The sequence below is a fragment of the Ictalurus furcatus genome, chromosome 2 (assembly GCF_023375685.1).
Source record: "Ictalurus furcatus strain D&B chromosome 2, Billie_1.0, whole genome shotgun sequence".
NCBI classification, from domain to species: Eukaryota; Metazoa; Chordata; class Actinopteri; order Siluriformes; family Ictaluridae; genus Ictalurus; species Ictalurus furcatus.
Window position 1 is genome coordinate 989836 of NC_071256.1, and position 24413 is coordinate 1014248.

Here is a 24413-nt window from a genome sequence, read left to right on the forward strand (position 1 = left end):
CGTCAACAGAGGACGCTTCTATACATGCCATGTTTAACTAAATATCTGTGTGAAGTTCCACTAGGATATTAAGAAAGGAATATTCTTAAATCAAACATAATTACTTAAGTGAAGAACAAAGTCGAATAAATAAATAATAAAGTACACGTCTAAAGAAACATGAAGGTATAGTTTTTCTTTTAGAAAACTAATAATTATTCAGTTATATAAGATGAACAAACACATGCTATAAAGGAGGATGTGTACATTTTATATATATATATATATATATATATATATATATATATATATATATATATATATATATATATAAAATGTAAAAAAAACATTTGTTGATAACGGTAACACACAAAATATTGTTAATTTTTTTTACATTATATACAATTAATCTTAAAATATACCTTTTCAGGTTTTATATTATTCATGTATCTTCATGAATAAATAATATACTAATCTGAGTAAAGTGGATTATAATAATATAAACAAACGGGGGATATTTAGATATTGGGGTGTGGTTGCCGGGGTCAGGAGGAGGGTCGTGTCTCATCACTCACCCGTTCCAGAGTGAAAGTGCGCACTACGTACTCCGCCAGCGGCTCCACCTCCACAAACGTCACCTTAAAGTCTCCGTACACTTCCGCATCGTCCGGCCAGTACTTATAACATTTCACCTGAAGTGGAAACACACGGGTCAGAGCCGGAGCCATGCGAATATCTACACACACCCTGAATATCACTCACACCACAATGCTGCTGAATTCTGGGTTCTGATTGGTCAGAAGGTGTTGATGTATTTTCTATAACAGAAGCTCTAACAGTAGCACGGGATTATATTAATGCGCTTGTTCACAGTACAGCGAGAAGTTCTCATTTACCGACAAACATCACTGCGAAAGACCACGCGAAACAATTCCGTGCGTTTCAAGCGGTTTTCCGCAAATAACGTAAGTGAGAACAGGAACTAACTGGTTTCCCTAACGATAAATGTGACTATAAATGGATAAAAAAGCAAGATGGGCTCCATTTAATAAATGAAAAATGCAATCGTTGGTAAACAGCTGTGGTGTAAGAGGAATAAAACACTTCAAGACATGCAGTTAGGGGGAAATGATCAACTTCAGGGTGGAAACAGTAACTCCGTAGCGTATACCTACACTGTGGTGATACAAACCGCCATTTTATATTCACATGAAATACAAACACAAAGTAAACAAGTCAACAGTTATGTCACAACACGGTTTAGCATTCACATGCTAGTTCTCCAGCGTTCAATAATAGATGCGCGTGTGTTGACTGTGGTGGTTGCTAAGCAGGATCAAACAGTTGCTACCTACCAAGCTAGCAAGTTTAGCACCAGCTGTAACGATTCATGTTCTATTGTCACATCTGGATATTACATGACCATGAAGTAACCATAGCAACCAATGACATCACGGTCACCACACGTCATGAGTGTAATCATGCAGTCGCAGGCACGCGTTAACCCTTTGAGAAGTTTCTATCAGATTATAAATGGATTGGTTATATAAACCCCTTAATACTGGATTATATTTATCAAATAAAATGGCCTTGGGCTGTTAGATGTCACTGTCCAAATTATATATACAGGATACCCATAATGCACTGTGGTACAAGAAGTTCGCAACTTATTGAATTCCTATACTAGTGAACTATGAAGGCTTCCTATGTAGGGGGTAGGGTGCCTTTTTGGAATACTGGATTTGTAGCCCATAAGACTCAATTCTGGGCCATTTTCACTGCTTTGATTTTCTCTTCAAAGGGTTGCAGCGGGTTGGAGGCCGTCACATCACACATACACAATACACCAAATATAAAAACAACAACAACACCAAGGCCTCCGTCATTCCGCAGCAGGCAATAGAACAACATACCCGTCCCACCTCCACCAGGTTGGTTACCATGACGATACACGCTGACTGCTCCTGCCAGATCATCCTCCAGAAATCGTACACCGTCTCATGGACAGGACCTGATGAAGACATTTAAAACAATGATCAGTTCTGAAAGATTTGCTGATTCAAACACCTGTCGATGTGAGAGAAGCAGATTTCAGTCAGATTTAACACCTCTGAAAGTGTGCCGTGGTGTCTGGCACCAAGACGTTAGCAGCAGGTACTAGGATTAAGATAAGGTTCTTTAAGGTATAAGAGCAGGTCTAGAAGTTACCGGATCATTTAGTTAACGTAAGAATCTCTCACACTGGACGCACCTTGAGTTGCGATGTAGTGACTCGGACGCTGGTAGCCCTGTGAACAAACACACACAACAGGACATTGAGAAAACGGATTTAAAACCTCAGCACGTCAGCAGCAGCACTCCGCATCTATTAGTCGGACTTTTTTTTTTTCACATCGTTTAATAGGAATTATATTCTGCTGAAACACTAAGTGGTTCCTGCAGTCCAGATCAGAGCAGCGGGTCGGTACTGCTGCACATTCATCAAAAAAAATACAGCGAAGACAACAGATCGCTGTTGGATAATTAAATTATTATAGAGCTGTAAATCCTTCCGATTAAGATCAGGTCTGGTTTATAGTGAATCAGCTACTTTATTTACTTCCCAGAATGCACCACAATCAATTACTGCTAAACAGTGATTGTTAGGAGATCAGCAACATTTCAGTCTCGTTAGTAAACAGTTTAATTTGTTTAAAACATGAATTGTAGTAGTACGTAACATTGTAATGTTGTAACCGTGAGTACATACAGTTTTCTAGGTTTCAAACAGGTGCTAATGCATTGACTATTGAGTCTGATAGCTACTGAGAGCTAGCTATAATGATAGCTGAAAGTTACTATTTATACACTGGGATTTTTATTATTATTATTTTTTGTAAATCTGTCAAAACTGAGCTAGCTTTAATTTAAAAATGAATACATTTTCCCTCCTGAAAGTTTTATGACCATCTATATCACAACAGCTGTTCCGCACATAGCGGTTTTATTAATTCAAATTTATTTATAAACGTTTTCTCAGAGCTGAATTGCTCATGATTGGTTCAGAGAGGCGACCAATCAAAACACAGAGGAGGCGGGAGTTCGCTTGGAGGTAGGTGTGGGTAAAAATATATATATATTTTAACACTGTTCCTAAATAAACACTTTCCTGAGTACAGCTAGCTAATGCAAGCATTCTATTTATAAAATAGCTAGTCCATATTATTATTATTATTATTATTTTTAAGTAGCTTAAACATCTTGAATAGCAAATCTCAGCCATATAGTTGCGGTCTAGTTAGAAATAAAAGTTTTTTGTCACTGATATCTTTAACAGTGCTGAAATAACATTTGTATCTAGCTATACACGGCTTAATGTCTTCAATAGTTTGCTAATTTTAGCTTTATTATTGCTAATTAACAAAATACCAACATTTTGATGCCATAAGTTTCCTTCTCTTTATCTTTAAGCTAGCTAGATTAACATGAGTACTTTTAACATGTAATCCTGGGTAGCTAGGTATGAACGTTTTAATAGGAACAACTTTAAATGTACTTAAAATGGTAACATTTTATCTCAGCTTTCTATTATAATATTAATATCTTTGTGAACATCAACTTACTTTTGTTATCTTGCTATCTGGATGATTAATGTGTTAACGTTAGGCATATCCACAGCGCTAACTCGAGCACGAGCTAGTTTAGTGTCGAAGCTGGCGTTGCTGGCCGGTTCATAATCGACTCGTACCTCTCCAAAACAACGGCAAAACAGGAACAGCGGCAAAACAACCATGGCAGATGAGTGTGTGATGGCGTTATGGAGAAAACGATGGAACACAAAGGCATGAAGGGAGGAACAAAAGAGAGAGATAGAAACAAGAATGTGCTGTAGAGAGGAAAAAGGCCATGCAGTCAGCATGCAGATGATTTAGAAGCTTTAAAGGGGGGGGTCACGGCTGTATTTTTGTGTGTGTGTGTCCTACAGGAAATGAAAAATTACTTACATCCCTGTACAGCCAAATCTAGGGCCCAAAATCAAGAGCGTAAGAGTGAGAGAGAGCACAACAGATGAGTCAGTGAGTCTCTAGCAGCACCTCCACCGAAGGCAAGAGAAAGAAAACGGTAAGAATAGTGTATAAATCTGGAGAAGGAACGCATGCTGACATACGAGAGAGGGAGAGCTGTTTCTCACACCTTCGCCAAGGGAGGAGGAGGAAGAGGAGGAGGAGGGACACACAGCGCCACTTACGTCTATGTAGTTGGCGTTGATGTAGTCAGACGAGGGGTCGTCTTCCACCGGCTGCAGGATCACTCGAGAATGATCGTCTGGAAACGTTCGGGATACGTAGATGTGCGTTAATACGAAAGCAGTTTTCTTTTTGGATAGATAGAGAGATAGGTTTTCTTTTATTTATCATAAGAAAACCTCAACTGTTTTCCCCTTCGGCTTTATTATGTATGAATGAATAAATAAATATTGCCAACATGTGAAAACCTCAACTCTTTTTTTTTCTCGTAATCTGTTTATGTTATTGGATTATGTTATTATTTTCTTAAATTTGTCTATATTACTGGATGGCTGGACAAATAAATCAATAAATATCTATCATACGAAAGCCTGTTAAGAAAAACAATTTTTCTTAATTATTTCCATCGTTAATCAAATGGATTAAAATGGTTTACAGTTTTTCACAGCTGTAGTGTTTTCACATATCAGAAACTCACATGCGATGATGTTGCCATAGCGATTTTTTGTACGGTTCTGCTCTTTCTTGGCCACGTCCCATGAAGCCGACTGACCCTCAAAGAAACTCTGCCAAAGAAAAAAAAAACATTTCATTTAGCATGATATTTAGGTTAAAAAATTTTTTAAAAAATTAAAAATCATATTTAATCTATTTGTTGCTGAGAATTTCTTGCCCTTTGTCGTGTGATGTCTTTTTGAGTGTCTAGCTACTTTTAGACTGATATTTGTTGTTCATCTAGCTGTACATGTAAACAGCTGTACACGCAATCTTGAACAGTTCTTACTATTTAAGTTCTAACTTTAGTAAAATTTACCCAAACACTTTACTTGTGAAATATTCCATTTATTCTATTCTGTTTATCTGGCTATGTAAATTAACGTACCATCTTAACTAGCTAGCTAGCTACTAGCATTTTAACATTAATATCTTTAAAAGTTCTCCAACGTTATCAACTGTTAACATTATCTTCATATCTAGAGCATAATGTCAAAACACCAGACTGTGTTTATATTTAATCCAGAATTTAAAAGTACTGCATGAATCTTTTAAAAATCATGAAATCATAAAACGTAGGTCTTTAAGATTTTAACGCTGTAAAATTTCCCTAAGTGAACAGGCACACACAAAGAGACGGTTTAAACGGCGAGTTGTAGAGCAGCAGATGGTGTGTGTGTGTGTTTGTGTGGTGTTGATTTGCATGTGGTTTCATGGGGCGACTTCAAAAAATCCTGAAATGCATGATCACAATGCGAATAACAAAACTTAAAAAAAAAGTTAAATAAAAAAGCACCAGTTGTAATAATTCACATCAAAAATCTTCATTGAAATGGAGTCCTGGTATAAACCTGGATTATACTACTATAAACTGTTGATGACGTCATGATTTAAATACATTTCTCTTATGATTTGGATTAAACCTCCTTCCATTTTCGACTCCTTGGAATAGAATTTCTTTCAGATATAATTTGTAAAATAAAAACGTTTTCTTTTATTTACGTTAGAACCACTAGCGATCCAAATCTTTACACAAGCGATGGAACTATCTCGCTTTGTGACCAAAACAGCCGGATAACCCTAACTGTAATACAAAGGGGTTTTTTTTTTTAAGAATATTGTGATATTCTGGACAGTGATAGAATGTTAGATTATATACTGTATTTTCTACATGAAATCTATGTAGCATGAAATGATGTTGGTACATCAGTGTGTGCTGGAAGTCAGCAGTCATTTCAGTAGTACTTACCACTAACTAACAGGAAATGCTTGCTGTGGGTTCTGAGCTGCCCGCATTAATAGCACTATTAACTCAACAGGAAGTCACCTGGTAGGCACTGGCATTGTGTGCTCATGTGACAGACTTCACAATTGGTGTGTGTGTTTTGTGTTCATAAATTTCTGTTTTCATAACTTAAAGTGATATTGAGGTTCCCATAAATCTCACCTCGTACTCCTCTTTAAAGCCGTAACTGTCGGACGTCTTCATCAAGTTTATGTGTTGCAGTAAATCTGCCACTCGGATTGCCGGGTGAAGTTGTCCTGTCTGATACGGAGATTCGGTTCCTTCACAGTGGAATCGAGGAACGTCCAACAACCTGCTGTTCTCTGCTGCTGCATGGTTCTCATCTACACACACACAATGTGGAAACATCAGAAGCATTCATTACAGTCTACAAAACTTCAGATACTTACGATTTCCTGTAAGTCCCAAAAACAATAGCCAATAAAAGCAATAAAAATAAAACTGTCCATTTTTTTAAAGAATTATATACGTGTTTTTGGGGTGAAAAATTCGGCGTTCTCCGATTTTCACCAAATTTATACCGTGCGTTAGGGAGGTCAAAAATAACACAGAGGTGCACTTAGTTTTGTCCCATCATGCTCCAGAGCTGAGCTATAGTATAATATCATATAGCACTGCACAGTATAAATAAGTTACATTCAGTATAAAATTGTGTGTGTGTGTGTGTATACTCACCAGTAATAGGCACTATCCAGTCAGCATGTGAAAGAAACAGTGATTTTAGAGCAGGTCCTTATAAAATCTAAATACTTATTTTCAAACATGAAAAAGGGACCAAATACACAACACGGGAGTGAGATAAGGAAGAGATGACCACTGCACAGTAAAAACACACACACACCTAAACACTCATCTGATTATTTATTTCTGATTATACACTCTTTACAGATCATTTTAAAACACCTTTAAACACGTGAACAATCAGACACTCAAATGCTGTGTGTGTAGCTTGCTTATTGGACACACACACACACTCCCGGCCACGTGAGCAAAATAAGTATATATTTCTGTGTGTACACAGTATGTATGTTTTATGGGGACTTGTTCACACACCAGCCATGTGGGGACTATGGGAACATGCGTGTGTGCATGTGTGTATGTGTGAGAGAGAGAGGGAGAAAACGCAAATGGTCCTCATAAGTCATTCACTCATGTGACATTCGGTCCCCAGAACTACAGCACATCCGCTGTGTGTGTATGTGTGGTCTGGCATGTCCTGTCATGTTGAGTGTGTGTTCTGATCTGATTCTTTTAACCCAGCTGACTGGTGTGGAACTGCGAGGACTTGCTAACTGTCACTTTTATTTTGTTTCATTAAAGTGCAGAGTGTCTCAGAGGAGACACACTCAGCTGTGAGATGAGATTTGTGTGTGTGTGTGTGTGTGTGTGTGTGTGTGTGTGTGTGTGTGTGTGTGTCTAAAATGACATTTGGCCAATGCTGCAAAATACTGTACCGTCTACTTGGTACTTGGAGATTGTGTGTGTGAGAGATTAAGAGAAAAAGCTTGTGTTGGCCAAGTATTGGATTAAAGTTTTTATTCCTGAGGCGTCTGTCAAAATACTCTGTTCCAAATTTTCAAAACACACACACACACACACACACAAACACACACACACGTATTGTGGAACAATTTTTTGGTCCCTGTAAACAATGACTCTGTGTCTGTGTGTACACCTTGATTAATAAGGATCCAAAGATTGTGTGTACATATCTCTTAATAAGGACCAGTACATGCACGTGCACGCAGACACACACACACACACACACCAAGGACCACATGTCCACAGAAAATGTCCTATTCAATTAAAATTTAAATGAGTTTTTTTTAGCATCTTATATACTATATTATAAAAACTGATTTCTTTGAAATGATCAAATATCAAAAAAGTTTTACATCACTGTACTACTAATTACAATAATCATTAAAACATTAGTAAAACAACTATATAAAAGCAAAGAATAATCTCATAATTAAAGCTTGAAAGACAAATGGTGTCAAAAGTTATTTGGTTTTCAAAATTGCCAAACACTAAAACCTATACAAAACTACACTATTAATAACAAAATGAAGGATATTTGATAGAAATATAGTCCAACTAACACTTCCAATGTCAGCCAATCAGTATTTATAAATAAATCACGTTCAACTCCCATCCGCTAGCTACGTCCCGAGATCACGACGAGTCGTATAATAATCACTCCATAGTTAATGAAATAAAAACACTCTGTGGACACAGTGGTTCCAAACAATGAGCAACACACCAAGGTATGATGGGAAATGTAGTCCAGGAAGTGTATCAGCGGTGTCCGACTCTAAACTCCTTTAGTTTCACCTCACTGGTGTAAAAAATAACCGATGAGCTTAATCAGAAATGTGACGGCTGGTTGGGATTCATTTAAAATAATGAATTAACTATGAGTTATGAGGTTTAGTTGAACACCTCTGATACACGGGGAGTCATCAAAGAAAATAATAATTATGACTTTAATAAAGCCTCACCGAGCACGGCTGTAGGCACAAGAGGATCGTTGGGCACTGCAATAATAATAATAATAATAATAATAATAATAATAATAATAATAATACATATATTGAACTTATATAGTGCTTTTGTTTAATGAAGAAGACAAAGTACAGAAACAAAAAAAAATATATAGTTTTCTATACAATTTTTTCTCTTTCGATGACAAATATATCAATTGGTTTATTTAGTAAAACAGTTAAAAACTAGAAACACAATGAATATCTGCACCAATTAAACTTTGCAAAACACAAATCGTACAATTTAAATAATATTTGGTAATAAAAATGTATATATTATTTTTGACGACTTGAAACTTTTTTGTTCATGTTCAAAAGTAACTAAAAAAGATAGCAAATATATTTAAATTATTATCAAATGAAAATATGGATAATGTCCTTGAAATAAAAGCCTTTAGAGCTTACTAAATTACTGCACAAATAAACTTTCATTTCAGACGTAAAATGTGTTGACTATCCAGTAAAAATATGAACTTTTTACATTGTTTAATTTTTTTTATTCTATACCGTGCAAGCTTTATTAAAAAAAAAAAAAAAAAACTTCAGCTTCAATCTTACGTTTCAAAGATAAATCTAAAATCTTTTTACGATCATCAGGTTTTTCAATTCTTTGCATGCATAAAAAGATTTCTAACTTATAGCCTACGAAACCTTGAAACTCCTCGGCTAGTTTTGAAATGATGCCGGTCCTGAGGTCAGCTACAGGATTCTTGACGAGAAGTGTTGCAAACGCTTGCAAACTTGCAACTCCTCCCTTCAGATTTGTTCTGAAACACGCTATCGATTTACACCGAATGTAATTTTCTACAGCAACTTGGTTTATATCTCCAAGCTCGCCGTTGCCATGTCAGTTTTATTAACCTAAAGCTACTTTAGTTAGTTTAGTTTTTTGCCCTTTAAGAATCATGGAACAACAAAACCAAAATAAACCACAATAAAGAAATGAAAAAATTTATACTGTAGAAAATGAAACATTTTCACACCTACGTGGATTTCCCGGTAGGTTTGTTTGTGTGTGTGTGTGTGTGTGTGTGTGTGTGTGTGTGTGTGTGTGTGTGTGTGTGGTATTTAGGTTTTGAATCAGTTGATGAGAAATCTAACAAAAACTGCTTAGCAATCAGCTTTCAAATGAATTAAATGGAGGAAAATGCATCAATATGTTTTTGTCGTATCATTTCTGATCTAAATACAGTGGCATGTAAATATCATGTATGAATAGATTTTCTTTTGTTTTTTTTTTAAATAAAGTATACAAAAAGGTTACTGGAGGTCAAAACGTTATGGCTCAATATCTTAACATGACCAACAAAAGTCTCCATTTATCCACGTTGAGTGAAGCTTATTTTGATCATTTTGAAACAATTCAACAAATGAAATAGTAGAAATCTTCGGCTTCAGCCGTGCTTTATGATATTTAAGAAAGAAATGTCCAATAAGCAAAAGTTGTTGATGGATAAGGGATGAATAAATAACTGCACTGGGTAATATTTAGACGAGCGAACATTTGATCAGTTTTAAACAGCGCCTATTAATGAAGTTGATATACTTGAACAAAAACAAGGAAAATTAGCTTTATCAATCATTTATTTAACAGAAATATCAATAGATGTGATATTATTCTGTGGAAAAAAGTAAGTCTCAGAAGCTAGGATTGCCCCCTTTATCAGAAATAACTTCTTGTAAGCGTTTTCTATAATTCTCCACCAGGCTTGTGGAATTTTTGACCAGTCTTCCATGCAATATTCTTTCAGTTGCAAAGATGTTTGAGGGTTTTCTTGCATGTTCTCCCCGTTTCACATCCTCCCACAACATCTCAATGGGATTCAAATCCGGGCTTTAACTAGGCCATTCCATAACCCTCCAGTTCTTCTTCTTGAGCCGTTCCTTGGTGGATTTATTCGTGTGTTTAGGATCATTATCCTGTTGAAAGGTCCACTTTCGGTTCAACTTTCAGACAGATGGCCTCACATTATCTTCAGGCACTCTTTGATATGATGCAGAATTTATAGTTGAATCAATGAATGAAAGCTGTCCAGTCCCTGAGGCAGCGAAGCAACCCTAAACCATAACATTTCCACCAACGTGCTTCACAGTTGGTATGAGGTGCTTCTCCTGAAAAACTGTCTTTGGTCTGCAGTAAACATGTCTGCTGTTACTGTGGCCAAACAACTCTATCTTTGATTTGTCTGTCCAGAGCTTATTGTACCAAAAGTGCCATATTTTCCTTACAGTGGAATGATGTATTTCAAATAATTTGGAGATTTTTTTAAATCTCTCGCCAGACTCATACTCCGACTCATCCACGTCATTTATTCTGAAGGCCTTACAGAACTCTTTAGATCTTGGCATGATAACACCACACACATCAATAGCAAAGGGAACTCCAGACACTAGATATGAGAGGGGTATAAATAAGACCGGTTCCACCTGCACTCCCTAACCCCTGATTCCAATCATATGGATTTGAAGGTGTGATAAATGTAGGGGTGTACTTACTTTTTTCCATGTCACTGATCTGTTTTTTGTTTTATGTGTCATTTGATAGAGTGTATCACCTTTATTAAATAGGCGCCGTTTCAAAGAGGATCAAATGTTTGCTCATTCAAACATGTCGACAAACCCCAACGATTTCCATGGGGTGTACTTATTTTTTCACACGACTGTACATGAATAAAATTCTAAGCAATTTGAAACCATTTTTCGTATAATATTTTGAAAAAAATAATGGTGAAAAAAAACGTTTTTGCAGATATATTTTATAAACAAAAAGTCGCAGAACAGGAAGCTAACTTCCATGAGCTGAGGCTGTTGTATATAAGGTCATATCTGCACTTACATCGGTTGTTGAAGCTGTGCGAGTCCATGAAGGTGACGGTCACGGGTTCCTCAGTGTGGAGCGTGTTCTGCTCGGCGTAACTCCGGTCCATGGCGTTCACCATGTGCGTCATCTCCTGCCTTGCACTTCCAGCTGCGTCCTTGCGCTTCTTAGCCAGTTTCCTGACAAATCGACGCCATACATTTGATTAATTTATTATTATTTGTTAAAACGATCAGAATGCACCAGCAAGACATGGGAGAGAGAAGAATGAACAGGAGGAGAAACCTTTAGCAAAACTTCAGGAAAACCCAGCGGAAAAAACACTGCCTGAGCATGCTGAAGGAACCTTTACTTCCAAAGTGTGTAGATGAAACCAGGACTTCAGCAGAAGCTAATCTGGAGTTGGCACTGGGCAATTTAAAATTACATTACTGACTCCATTCATTATATTAACTAGTAAAAGAATTCAAACGAAAAAATTAAACCTACACACCATCGCCGCCCTTTAGGTTCCATCTAGAGCTTCCCAAAGTCTAGCTTTCGAAAGAGGTTCTGCTAGGAACTCTCCCAAAGCACAACCCGTTATTTCAAGGTTCTGTAAAGGACTGTTAACAGTTTCTGCACAGGGATAAAATCTGTGAACATATGTAAAGTTCAAATTTATTTTAACACTCGCATATCTTCAAACTAGTTTTGAGAGGCGGGGTCGGGGCGGGGCAAAATGTTAATAAAATCCCATAAAGTTTTTGGTGCGTGAACGTTTAGTTCGTGTATAAAGATGACAGGAAGTCACACTTCGTCATAAACCACGTCTGAAAAATTGTGCGCGTTAGCTACGTTACGTAGACGACCTACTAACGACAGACCTGCGATTAAAGGAAAATTACTACGTTCTGCTTGATGATGTCATCAATCCGGCATGGTCCAGAAATACTTTTGCATACCATTAGCATTTAATATTTACGTCATCGCCGCTGCCGTATTTGTAGCTGTACCATGACTTTTCCTCCTTCAGACCGCCAATAGCGTAGCAGCGCTCACAGTCTGAGATTTTAATCAGAGATGTCTTACTCTTGACTCGAGACACGTTAAATGTTCTAAGATCGCAGCTCACCGTTCTAACGGCCACGGAATTCGTTTACGGCGTGCGATTTGCGTCTGCAACAGCGCCGTCCGAAATCGTACACCGTAAAGCCGGCTTTACCCTTGAAGATCTGGTGCAACAAATCGTTTTGAGTAAAGTTGCTACGTTGCGTACGTTTGATTTTTGTTTACATTTCAGAGATTCAGAAACCTAAATACTAAGTGACGTATAAATATTTGAGTGATGTAATCCGCTGTTCGACGTTAGTACTAACGTTAACGATAAAACCTTTTCAGCTTTCCTCCTCAGCATACGTCATCATAGCAACACACAGCTACGATGCTAATAACGAACCCAGACTCACTGAAACCAAAAAAAAAACAAAACGAACATATATGAGTTCACCTGTGGGTGTGTGTGTGTGTGTGTGTGTGTGAGAAGGTATTAAGAGATGAATGGCAGGGGTGATAACCCGACACACACACACACACACACATGCAACGACGACAAAAGTAATAAAGAATGAAAGAAACAAGAAAATGAAAACACACACAAATGCAGCATTCTTTTTTCAACTAACACAGCGCTCGGGTCATGGAGAGCACGGAGCATGTTGGAGCTGGGAAACATGGCAGCGTGGTTGTGATTGGTCGGTTGGTTGGTTGGTTTAAAAGCGAGTCACTTGAAAAAAGGATACTGCATCTTTAAAACACTAACAGAACTAACCGAGAGACAAAGACCAACACGCCCTCGACTCGGCTTTAACCAGCCCCCTTTTTTTTTTTTTTTTTTTTTTTTTTTACTTACAGGTAATATGAGTAAGAATAGTAGGTCCTCCTGGCGAGCGAATGAGAAAAAACAGCAAACAGCACAAACAGAATGAAGAAAATAGAAAATAGGGGTCAATGCAAACACTCTTTTCCCAACAGAAGCAGCAAACTGTGCCTTATTTTATTTTATTCTTCATTGTTTTGTTCTCATTTAACAAACGCATGCATGTTTTTTTCCCCTCCCACAATTTGCGTGCAATCTGAAAAAATAGCAATAAGGAAATAAAATAGAAAAGAAAACATCATAACATGCAAAGCTGGCTGAATTCTTTTTCGACACGATCGCAGTTAACATGTGCCAATCGTCAATTTCTGTCTCTTCTCGTGATATTGATATTATATACTTTTAGATTATATTCTGGAACAATACAGTGAATGAGAGCTGGGCGATACGACGACATGATGTATCCATATCGTGATAAATTATACCGCAATATCATGACATCCTTTATCATTCATTTGCTTTATTTTTATTAACGGCGCGGACTCTAAGCAGGTCATTTAGTGTTAAAATTGCTTTCTTAAATCTTTAGAAACCTGCTTTCAGTGTTAAATGATATTTATGTAAATCTAATACGCAATTACAATTACTTTGAAACGAATGTAGTGTAAATTTATGATAGAAAAATTATACACCTCTACTGTTTTTATATTGTTAGCAAACCTATGCATCATGATACGCGTCACGTATCCTGGAAATATCGTCGAAACATATATTGAAAATTGTGATTTCCTCATATCGCCCCGCCCTACCGTCAATATTGCGGTGTATCGTACAACCAGAAATTGGCACATGCGTTACCGCGGGAATTTCTGACTACGTCTGTCCAATTCATTCATCTTTAATCCAGAAAAACAAAACAGAATGTATTGTGATGTATTCACAAAATAATATGAAAAAATAAACAATGCAAATCAAATCAGTAAGCAGCAGACATCCTGGGAAAAAAAAACACCCCAAAAAACAAAAACAATCATCATCGTGACCACCATTTTAAAGATGCAGTATCTCTCAAAGGCCAAACGTAAAGACATCAGAAACACTTGTAAATACCGAGCTCTCACTCTCGAAAATTCATTCCCAAAGAGAGATTGAGAGAGAGAGAGAGAGAGAGAGAGAGAGAGAGAGAGAGAGAGAACGTTAGCCCTGGATCATGGCTGTAAAATGGAGGACATACATGTGGTTTGGTTAGGTATGGAGCTGTATTTCCTTCACTTTAAAACCAAATGATTCTACACCCAAGTTACAAGTGTGTACACCAGGGGGCAGTGCCGCTGCACGTGCTAAAAACTGCCAATGCGGAAAAGACAGAACTCTTAAGAGTGAAAAATTTGTAATGGAGTAAAACCGGACAGAAGACGACGTGGGTGTAACTTCGTTTTGAAAAGAAACCTTGGCACGAACAGTTACGAATGTCGATGTCTTTCGGAAAATTCTGCGCATCGAGAAGTGACGATTCGATCTGACTCGCTTTTAAATCTGCAATTCTAACAACCTTAGAGAAAGCTTTCGGATTATTGCTGCAATTTACGGCGGGAATTGTGTCGTTACTGACGGTAAAAATAAATAAATAAATAAATAAATAAACAAAAAGTAAAGCAGGTGATTGTTGTAATTGTAATTATCTGGTTAGCTGGTTACTGTTAGCTAAACAAAGTTAGCGTTCATACGTAACGTGGAAACATCTGGAAAACCCTTCATAGCTAGGAGTTTTATCCAGTAACTATTTTAATCTGTGAAAGAAAGGGAACACCGTGGGATAACAACACTACGGGTTCCATTCTGGAAGCAGACGATGAGTTTGGCCTATTAAATAGCTATGCTAGTCAGCTTCCGTGCTTTATTAAAACGCTTTATAATATCACAGGCTTCTGTGGGAACGTGTTGGGAATAAATGGGAACGTGTTGTGAATAAATGGGAACAGCAGCCAGACTGATTCTGGATCAGTTTTGCGGGACGCTTTAATACTCGTTACTGACGCGTATCGTGGTGTGGAACTGATCACTTGCCTGGTTTAAGTTGGGTTCGATTGATTTGAGTTGTTGTTTTTCTGAAAGGTCAGTACTGTGGATATTCACTAAGCGAGCATTAAATCTGGACCGGATCCAGCAGGAACTCAGCCTCGCTCCAGCCGACCGTCCACGGGCTTCACGCCAACGCTAACGCTTAACCACACCGAGCCGAGCCAATTCACACCACCGAGCCAAGAAACACACTCGTCACCACCACCGCCGCCGCCGAGACACACACACACAAATATGATAATGATATAAATTTTAATTTAGTCAAGCCCACAAAATCACTTTTACATAGAGATGGGCGAGAGACATTCAACTACAGCACAGTGAGAGAGGATACGTGTGTGTGTGTGTGTGTGTGTGTGTGTGTGTGTGTGTACACCTAGAGAGAGAGAGAGAGAGAGAGAGAGAGAGAGAGAGACAGAGAGAGAAAGCGTGAGAGACATAAATTGAGAAACAATTAAACAAAAACAAAGGGATAGAGAGAGAGACAGGGACTGACAGATGAGAGATAGGTGAAGAGAGAGAGAGAGAGAGAGGGAGAGAGCGAGAGAGAGAGAGAGAGAGAGGGAGAGAGCGAGAGAGAGAGAGAGAGAGAGAGAGAGAGAGAGAGAGGGAGAGAGCGAGAGAGAGAGAGAGAGAGGGAGAGAGAGAGGAGAAATAGGTTAAGAAAGAATAAAACAATGAGAATACAATTATAAGGGACAAAGAGAGGAGAGAAGAAAACAAAACATGGGGGGGAGACAGAGAGAGAGAGAGAGAGAGAGCTGCAGTTAGACAGACAGCCACACGATGGCGATATTAAACAACAGTAAGACAGGAGAGTAAGTGCACACACACACACACACACACACACACACACACACACACACACAACTATACAATTTCCTTAGAGTGTATATACACACATCTCTTCCACTTTCTCCCCTTCTATTCCCTCTCTCTTTTTCCTCCATCCTTCTTTAGAGTAAGTATAACTTTCTCTCTCTCTCTCTCGCCCTCCCTCTCTCTATTCTCTGTGTTTATGTTGACAGATTTTAAGTGAATGGTCTAGCGTCATGGTTAATGTCACCGTTACCATGACAACAAGGAGCAGTTTGTTTTCTTGTGTGTTTTTTTATTTAACTTCGCTGAATTTTTAAACGAGTTTTAAATCTCTGCAAACCGTCGCCCGTGTGCTCATCGTTACTGTGTTCCGCTCACACAACCAGAGGAAGAGAACCAAAGACGAGCTGCTGAGGGAACGACTGATTATAGCCTCTTTAACGGAAGTGAGAACTTGTATCACATCATTATGATGCAACTATAAACGGATAAAAAGTATTTTTTAATGAATAAAACGGTGCAATCAGCTGTGGTGTAAGAGGAATAAAACACTTGGGGTCGTACTGTTAGAGGGAAATAAACCGCTTCATCTCACGCACGTGCACACTTCCCGTCTTCAGCTCAGTGCTGCCCCTCGGTGGTGAGCGTGTAGCAGTGCAGCTGTACAGATGTGTGTGATGAACATGGGAATGAAGTGTAACCTTGTGTGAAAAAGAACTAAAAATATTCTCACCTTTTCTTCACCAGTAAAATGGCCACAAGCAGCAGCAGGATGAACACCAGCACTCCGGCGCTAATCCCGGCGATTTTCACCACGCGGTCCGTCTGTTTAGCCGGATCGGGAATCACTTCCGGCTCCTCTGTAGCTCCTGAAACCGGAGGACAGAATCACGTCATTCATTTACCGTTAAAAAATGTTAGCACTTATTCATAATACTTCTAATAATGCTAATCTACTCAGTCACTGTTTAATGTTAGCTTGCTAGTTAATTAACCTAGCTGAAGTAACTGAATAATAACCACAATATTCTTCTTATTATTATTATTATTATTATTATTTTGTTGCATATTGCGATACAACTGATTATTCAGGTATCCATCTTAACAAGGTGAACATCCTACCTAGCTAGCTATCTAGCCATTCATACCAGCTATTTATGTTTAGCTAAATGTAATACAACGGCAACCAGTTAACGTAACGCTAACGATATTTAATTCTTAACTAGTCTATCTATACATCATTTATATTTATCTTGAACAATGAAATCCCCACATCTGCAAACTAAGTAACTTATTCAATAACAAGCTAGCTAGCTTTAGCTTTTTCATTTTTTACACTGACATACCGCATACAGCATGATCTTCAAGATGAAGGCTTGCTAGCCAGCTTGTGAGTAAATAAACTACCTAGCATTACAAAGAGCGCCTCCGATTACAAGGCGTTAGCTTAAAACAATTAATGACTAGCTAGCTAATAACGCCACGAACACCTAGGATTACATACAACGTAGCTTAACGTAAATGGCTGAAGAGCTAGCTAGCTTGAAAGTATGCTAACTACGATCACTTTCTAAAAGTAATTATTATCTAAAATAATTTGTTTAAATATTATCTATAAAAGCTAGAATTGGTGTTACGCTGCATGTATGTACGTTTTATATAGAACGAGTAATAAAAGCCGCTTTAGCATTAGTTCTAGAATCTGGACTTGTAAACATAAACACACAAATCCATTAGGAAGTGCACTTCTCCTGGACACTACACACTGAATAATCGAGCTGTAACACACACACACACACACACACACACTCTCTTAATGCAGCATGTGTGTATGTGTAGAACACCGTAAATACACACTAATGTGTTTTACAAGCTAACAATGAAGCCATTACGGCAGTGTCAGTGAGCATCGACCCGAACATTTATTGTGTTCCGCTCACACACAGCGCTCCCTGTGTTACTGCGAAACAGCGACGGCTTTTATTAACAACGCCACGGCCCGGAGCGAGTGTGTGTGTGTACGCTTATACACCGGCCTACTTTCCCTACTCCACTTCCTCCGCACACACTGGGCTCATCTTCATCATCTTCCTCTCTGTGTGTGTGTGTGTGTGTGTGTGTGTGTGTGTGTGTGTGTGTTTGATTTTAGCGTTAGGGATGCATGTGACCACACACAGGATATTAAAGCCACTATAATTAAATTTGGTTTATACTTACACTGTATATGGATATCTTTACATGTTGTATATGAATATATTTGCATATTAATGAGTTTATTATTTAGGTTTCTCATCAGAAAATTCTTTCAGTGTTTTGGTTTTTAGTTCTTTTTCTGTTCTCCAAGAAAAATCACTAACCAGAGTGAGCTGATGTGAGAAAAAAAGGCTACGTTCCGCAGGTAAAATTGAGCTATCTGGGTTGTATAGGTAAATTGAGCTATGTTCTGTAGGTAATATACTCTGTGTAAATTTATGTCTCGGTTCTGTAAGTAAATTAAATTTTAGCTATCTGGGTTCTACAGGTAAAGTTTATCTATGTGCTATAGATACACAATTTAGCTATCTAGGTCCTGTAAATAAATTTGAGCTGTACAGCTATACCACTTCTATACGTGACTTTCCACAGGTAACATTCACGTTTATGCGCTATAGATTATTTTAGCCATCTAAGTTCTGTAGATCCTTCGTAGTTGTATAGGTTCTGTAAATAATTTTACCTTTATATAGATTCTGTAGGTAATGTTATATAGATTTTTTTTTAGCTACATCTGTAAGTAAAGTAAAAAAAAATTATCCGTAGATCATTTTAATTATATCAATTCTGTAGACGATATAAATTCAATAGGTAATTGTCAGTTCTGTAACTGAGGTTCTGTAGATCAATCAGACATCATTTTTGACCTCTCTAGGTTTCGTAGATAAACTTCTATTGGTAAGTTTAGATCTGAGGAACTGAGCTAGATTAGTACTATAGGTAATAAAGTACTATTGAGTATTTACGATTCCAGTCGTAGCTAGCATTATCCAACTAACTAGCCTAGCTTGCTCTCTAGATGTATTATTATTATTATTATTATTATTATTATTATTATTATTATTATCATTATCATCATCATCAGTAACACAGATAAAATAAAGACTGGTTTAACTCTCGATGTTCTCACTTGCTCCATGATTTGATTTCAAAAGAATTTTATTTTGCTTTTCTGGAAAAATCTGGAATTATTTTTAATAATTTTAAAATATTCAGATCTGAGTTGGTTCTGTGTTCAGTCCTGGATGAGACATGACCACGATGATGTTATTGGTGCAGAAAACGTGTGCATGCGGGTCGTTTCAGGGCACAGAAACACACACACACACACACACACACACACACACACACACACACAGAGCAGCTCCACCCAGTTTTTAAAGTGTGAGCGCATCATGTTTTAAAGAGCAGCTCTGAATGGATTGTGACATTGGGGTTAAAAGGTGACTCTGTCTCTGTGTGTGTGTGTGTGTGTGTGTGTGTGTGTGTGTGTGTGTAAGATTTGATGTTGTGGAGTATTGGTACAGACATGAATCCCTCTCTCTCCTGCCAAAACACTTACACCAGCGTCAACTCTCATAAACACGGCGGCCGAGAAGAAGGAAGAAAAAAAACACTGGAAGAAATTCAAATGAAATTGGATTACATCCATTTCAGAGATAAAACCGCTCGCCTAAAATGAAAATCTATTTCCCACTCCCGCTAACGGTACATGACACGGAGCGTATCAAATTCTGTGCGCGAGCGCCGCGAGCTTCCAGCTCGCCGCTTTTATTATGTTATCTCCCGCAAGAAAGGCAGAGATGGAGAATAATTAATGACAACAGCAAATCTATAATAACAAACGCTTTCATATTCAATCCGTCAGGTGCGGCTCCGGGGCCGAGCCTCTCCGCGCTACTGTAATTCTCAACACTCCGCTGCGAGCCCTGAACATCTCCCTCTGTCTGAGAAGGAAAGTGTGATGATCTAACCTACAAGAGGGGGCATTTCCTCTCAGGATCTCTCCGTTAGCAGGATAAACTCATCTCAACTTTAATCTCTCTGCAGCTAGAAACTTCCTTTAAACGTAAGCCCAAGACTGAATACAGACTTATTTATAGCTGGATAACTTAAACCCTGAATTTAAGATTAAAAATGGAAACATTTGTAGTTGGATAACATCAATACTAAAAATGGACATCATTTAAACTTAGCCCAAAGTTAAGATTGAGAGAAAAATAAAAGAAGACAGAAATATCTTCAGCTGGAAAACTTAAGCCCAAATTCACAACTGGCAACGTAAAGGTAAATTCAGACTTCAGCCAGATAACTCCAGCAAGACTGACTAGAGTAAATATCACATCCTCTGGATGCTCTTTATTCTTAGCGAGACAACTTAAAGACTAACTTTATGATGATGTTCGTTCAACACTGATCACAGGAATGTTTCCTTTGCTGATGATTATTTTTAGCTAGATCGTTTAAGTCCAAAGTCAAGATCGAGCGCAAAAATGATCAAATTTTACTAGCGCTTATTCTTATTCAAACTTCAGGCTCACTTTAAGGAGAACTACGGATTACTGTTGCTAAACGCTGAATCGTTGGAATTCTTAGTTAGCCAGATAACTTAAGCCCAAAGTTAAGACTGAACACAGGAATGTTACTGTTCTTTGCGTTTAATTTGAATAAATATTCATTTTGCTAGAACATCTAGAAGCGAAGCACCGCGTACCCTAAAACTAAAGCCTTAGCATTTGTATAAATGACCTAGCAAAGGTTCTGTTGCTAGCTCTTATTGTTGTTTAGGTTTTTTACTTCTTTAAAATATAATAAATGGTACAATTACAAAAAAAAAATACATTACATAAAGGATAAAAATAAATATTCATATTATTTAAAATGTATTGGGGGGAAAATAAAATAATTTTTAATGTAAATATGTTTTATATTTTGTTAATTTATATCATTTTATATATTAGGATTTGAGATATAGTTTATATATTATTATTATTATTATTATTATTATTATTTAAAAATAATAATAAAAGCTCCAATGCTAAACTACGCTATAGCATAACACCAATATATATTTTTTTTCCTAAGATTTTTCCCCCTAGTTTTATATGACTGGAATACAATTATAAAATTAAAGTTAAACAGTTAATGAACGTTCTATATTCATACAAGTGTAATCTGCGTTCTCCTGAGCGACTTCCACCGTCAATCATTTCAGTTTCAACTCCACAATAAACTTCAAAACTATAATATCAAACACACGGCACTCAGACGATCACGGAGGTGACACTCGGGGAGGATTAACAGTTTAAAGAGCATATGAGATGGACTGCCCCCGTCACGGCTTTTCCCCTAGAGACCCGCTACGTGCTAATGCTCGTCCAGCTGGCTATGGATTAGCTAGCAGCACTTTCGCTAATCTCCCAGCCACAGCACTTTCAAAATCCTCCAACTGCACTTTAAAAAAATAATAAAAATCCCAGATAAAGCAGCACAAATACGCATTAGCACTGCACCGGGCTGAGGAGCGCACCATATGTCCTGGAGCTAACACCATGACAAACAGACGACTAGCTAAACAATGGAGTGGGCCAGGAGAAAATACCTAGCATGTGCTATTTTGATTTACTCCACTGTATATTTTATATATATATATTATTTTATGTTATTTTAGAAGAACTTTGTAGGGAACTGAGGAATGAACAGTACATAAACCAAAATATGTTGAGACTAACGCTAACATTAGGATAGCATGTACACATCATGTTTCCAGAGTGCTATGTTCTCAAGGCATCAACACCAAGATGAGGAACACAGATGAGGAACACGGAGATGAGGGAACATGGAGATGAGGGAACATGTGGAGATGAGGAACACGGAGATGAGGGAACATGTGGAGATGAGGAACACAGAGATGAGGGAACATGTGGAGATGAGGAACACGGAGATGAGGAACACGGAGATGAGGGAACATGTGGAGATGAGGGAACATGGAGATGAGGGAACATGTGGAGATGAGGGAACATGTGGAGATGAGGGAACATGTGGAGATGAGGGAACATGGAGATGAGGGAACATGGAGATGAGGAACACGGAGATGAGGGAACATGGAGATGAGGGAACATGTGGAGATGAGGGAACACGTGGAGATGAGGAACACGGAGATGAGGGAACATGGAGATGAGGAACACGGAGATGAGGAACACGGAGATGAGGGAACATGGAGATGAGGGAACATGGAGATGAGGGAACACGTGGAGATGAGGGAACACGTGGAGATGAGGGAACACGTGGAGATGAGGGAACACGTGGAGATGAGGAACACGGAGATGAGGGAACATGTGGAGATGAGGAACACGGAGATGAGGAACACGGAGATGAGGGAACATGTGGAGATGAGGAACACGGAGATGAGGAACACGGAGATTAGGGAACATGTGGAGATGAGAAACACGGAAATGAGGGAACATGGACATGAGGGAACATGTGGAGATGAGGGAACATGTGGAGATGAGGGAACATGTGGAGATGAGGGAACATGGAGATGAGGGAACATGGAGATGAGGGAACATGTGGAGATGAGGGAACATGGAGATGAGGGAACATGTGGAGATGAGGGAACATGTGGAGATGAGGGAACATGGAGATGAGGGAACATGTGGAGATGAGGGAACATGGAGATGAGGGAACATGTGGAGATGAGGGAACATGTGGAGATGAGGGAACATGGAGATGAGGGAACATGTGGAGATGAGGGAACATGGAGATGAGGGAACATGGAGATGAGGGAACATGTGGAGATAAGGGAACATGTGGAGATGAGGGAACATGTGGAGATGAGGGAACATGGAGATGAGGGAACATGTGGAGATGAGGGAACATGTGGAGATGAGGGAACATGGAGATGAGGGAACATGGAGATGAGGGAACATGTGGAGATGAGGGAACATGGAGATGAGGGAACATGTGGAGATGAGGGAACATGGAGATGAGGGAACATGTGGAGATGAGGGAACATGTGGAGATGAGGGAACATGTGGAGATGAGGAACACGGAGATGAGGAACATGTGGAGATGAGGAACATGGAGATGAGGAACACAATCACAATCTCAGATGTGCATGTTCTAAACAGAGAGCTGGATTAGGCCAGGTGTTGAATGAAAACATCTTTAATGCGAGTTCTTCACTGAAGTCGTGTCGTCTCGAAGCTTCGCCAGACACTGGTTAAGAATACCTGAAGGAATGTTTCTTGGCCTGCAGCAGATCGGCGAGCCGGTCTCCTAGCACATTAATTTGAGGAGATGAGTGTACGCTGGCGCAGATCACCGCTCGTCCGGTATTATAGGTGACAGATGAAAAGTGCGGATTATTGAAATCTCTGATGAAGCACAAATCATGGCGATTGGCTCGGTTTGTCCGCACGCAGCCGTGAAAACATCGGATCAGCAGGGCAAGGTGCTTCACCAGCAAATATGTCACGGCGATCACAAATAAGCTTTCACTGCAGAGAGACAGTGTGTGTGTGTGTGTGTGTGTGTGTGTGTGTGTGTGTGTGTGTGTGTGTGTGTCAGACTGTCCACGTGGGTACGAGAACAAGAGAAAGGAAATAAGCAATATGTCCAGCGCCGCCATTCCGACGAGAACCTCGGAATAAAAAGCAATAAAGCAGGTTCTCACCTTTAGTTGCCAATCTCAGGCACTGAGTCTTCGTTTCCTGTGGAGGAAAATAAGTCACACACACACACACACACACACACACACACACACACACACACGGAGCTCGGTTAAAATCATCATTGCTCAGCATGCAGTGAAACTCAAACTCATTCCACGTTTTTGTTTTACTGTGTTTAGGAACGTGTGTGTGTGTGTGTGTGTGTGTGTGTGTGTGTGCGCTGACCTTCTCCACACTGCTCACAGCCTGGAAGTAGATGTTGTAGTTTTTGCGTGGAGCGAGCGGAGCGTTCCAGTAGCCCCGGTACGTCTTGTTGTCTCCCACCGTGAAAGGAGAAGGTTCCGGAAGATTCCCGGGCGGAAGTTCCGCCGCAAAGTAGTACGGAGATCCGGAGCCGGAGGCCGTCTGGTAGGACACGGGGACCTGGAAACACTCGAGGGTTCCGGCGTCTCTGCGTGACCGGTGAGGGTTCAGCTCCTCCACCACGATCTGGTAAGCACTGACACACAACGAAGCGACCAATCAGACGACGGCGGTGGCAGTGGCGTGTAACAACATTCAGAGAAGGAGAATCAGTGATC

The 24413-nt window shown here is 38.9% G+C and overlaps 1 protein-coding gene across 4 annotated transcripts in view; it reads right to left on the reverse strand.

Annotated features, from left to right (window-relative positions):
- Positions 1-24413, reverse strand: part of ptprk (protein tyrosine phosphatase receptor type K) — a 38149-nt gene that overhangs the window by 6987 nt on the left and 6749 nt on the right. Inside the window, exons 5-16 of one of the 4 annotated variants that reach the window (XM_053641863.1) lie at positions 24058-24331; positions 23835-23871; positions 16860-16995; positions 13259-13288; positions 11386-11546; positions 8508-8543; positions 6148-6329; positions 4684-4771; positions 4208-4284; positions 2231-2267; positions 1893-1990; positions 555-671 (exon numbers count right to left, since the gene is read on the reverse strand). In XM_053641863.1, the coding sequence (XP_053497838.1) occupies positions 555-671; positions 1893-1990; positions 2231-2267; positions 4208-4284; positions 4684-4771; positions 6148-6329; positions 8508-8543; positions 11386-11546; positions 13259-13288; positions 16860-16995; positions 23835-23871; positions 24058-24331 (1273 nt within the window). The remainder of the gene's footprint in view (positions 1-554; positions 672-1892; positions 1991-2230; positions 2268-4207; positions 4285-4683; positions 4772-6147; positions 6330-8507; positions 8544-11385; positions 11547-13258; positions 13289-16859; positions 16996-23834; positions 23872-24057; positions 24332-24413) is intronic. The other 3 variants (XM_053641872.1, XM_053641878.1, XM_053641885.1) reach the window with 3 other exon arrangements.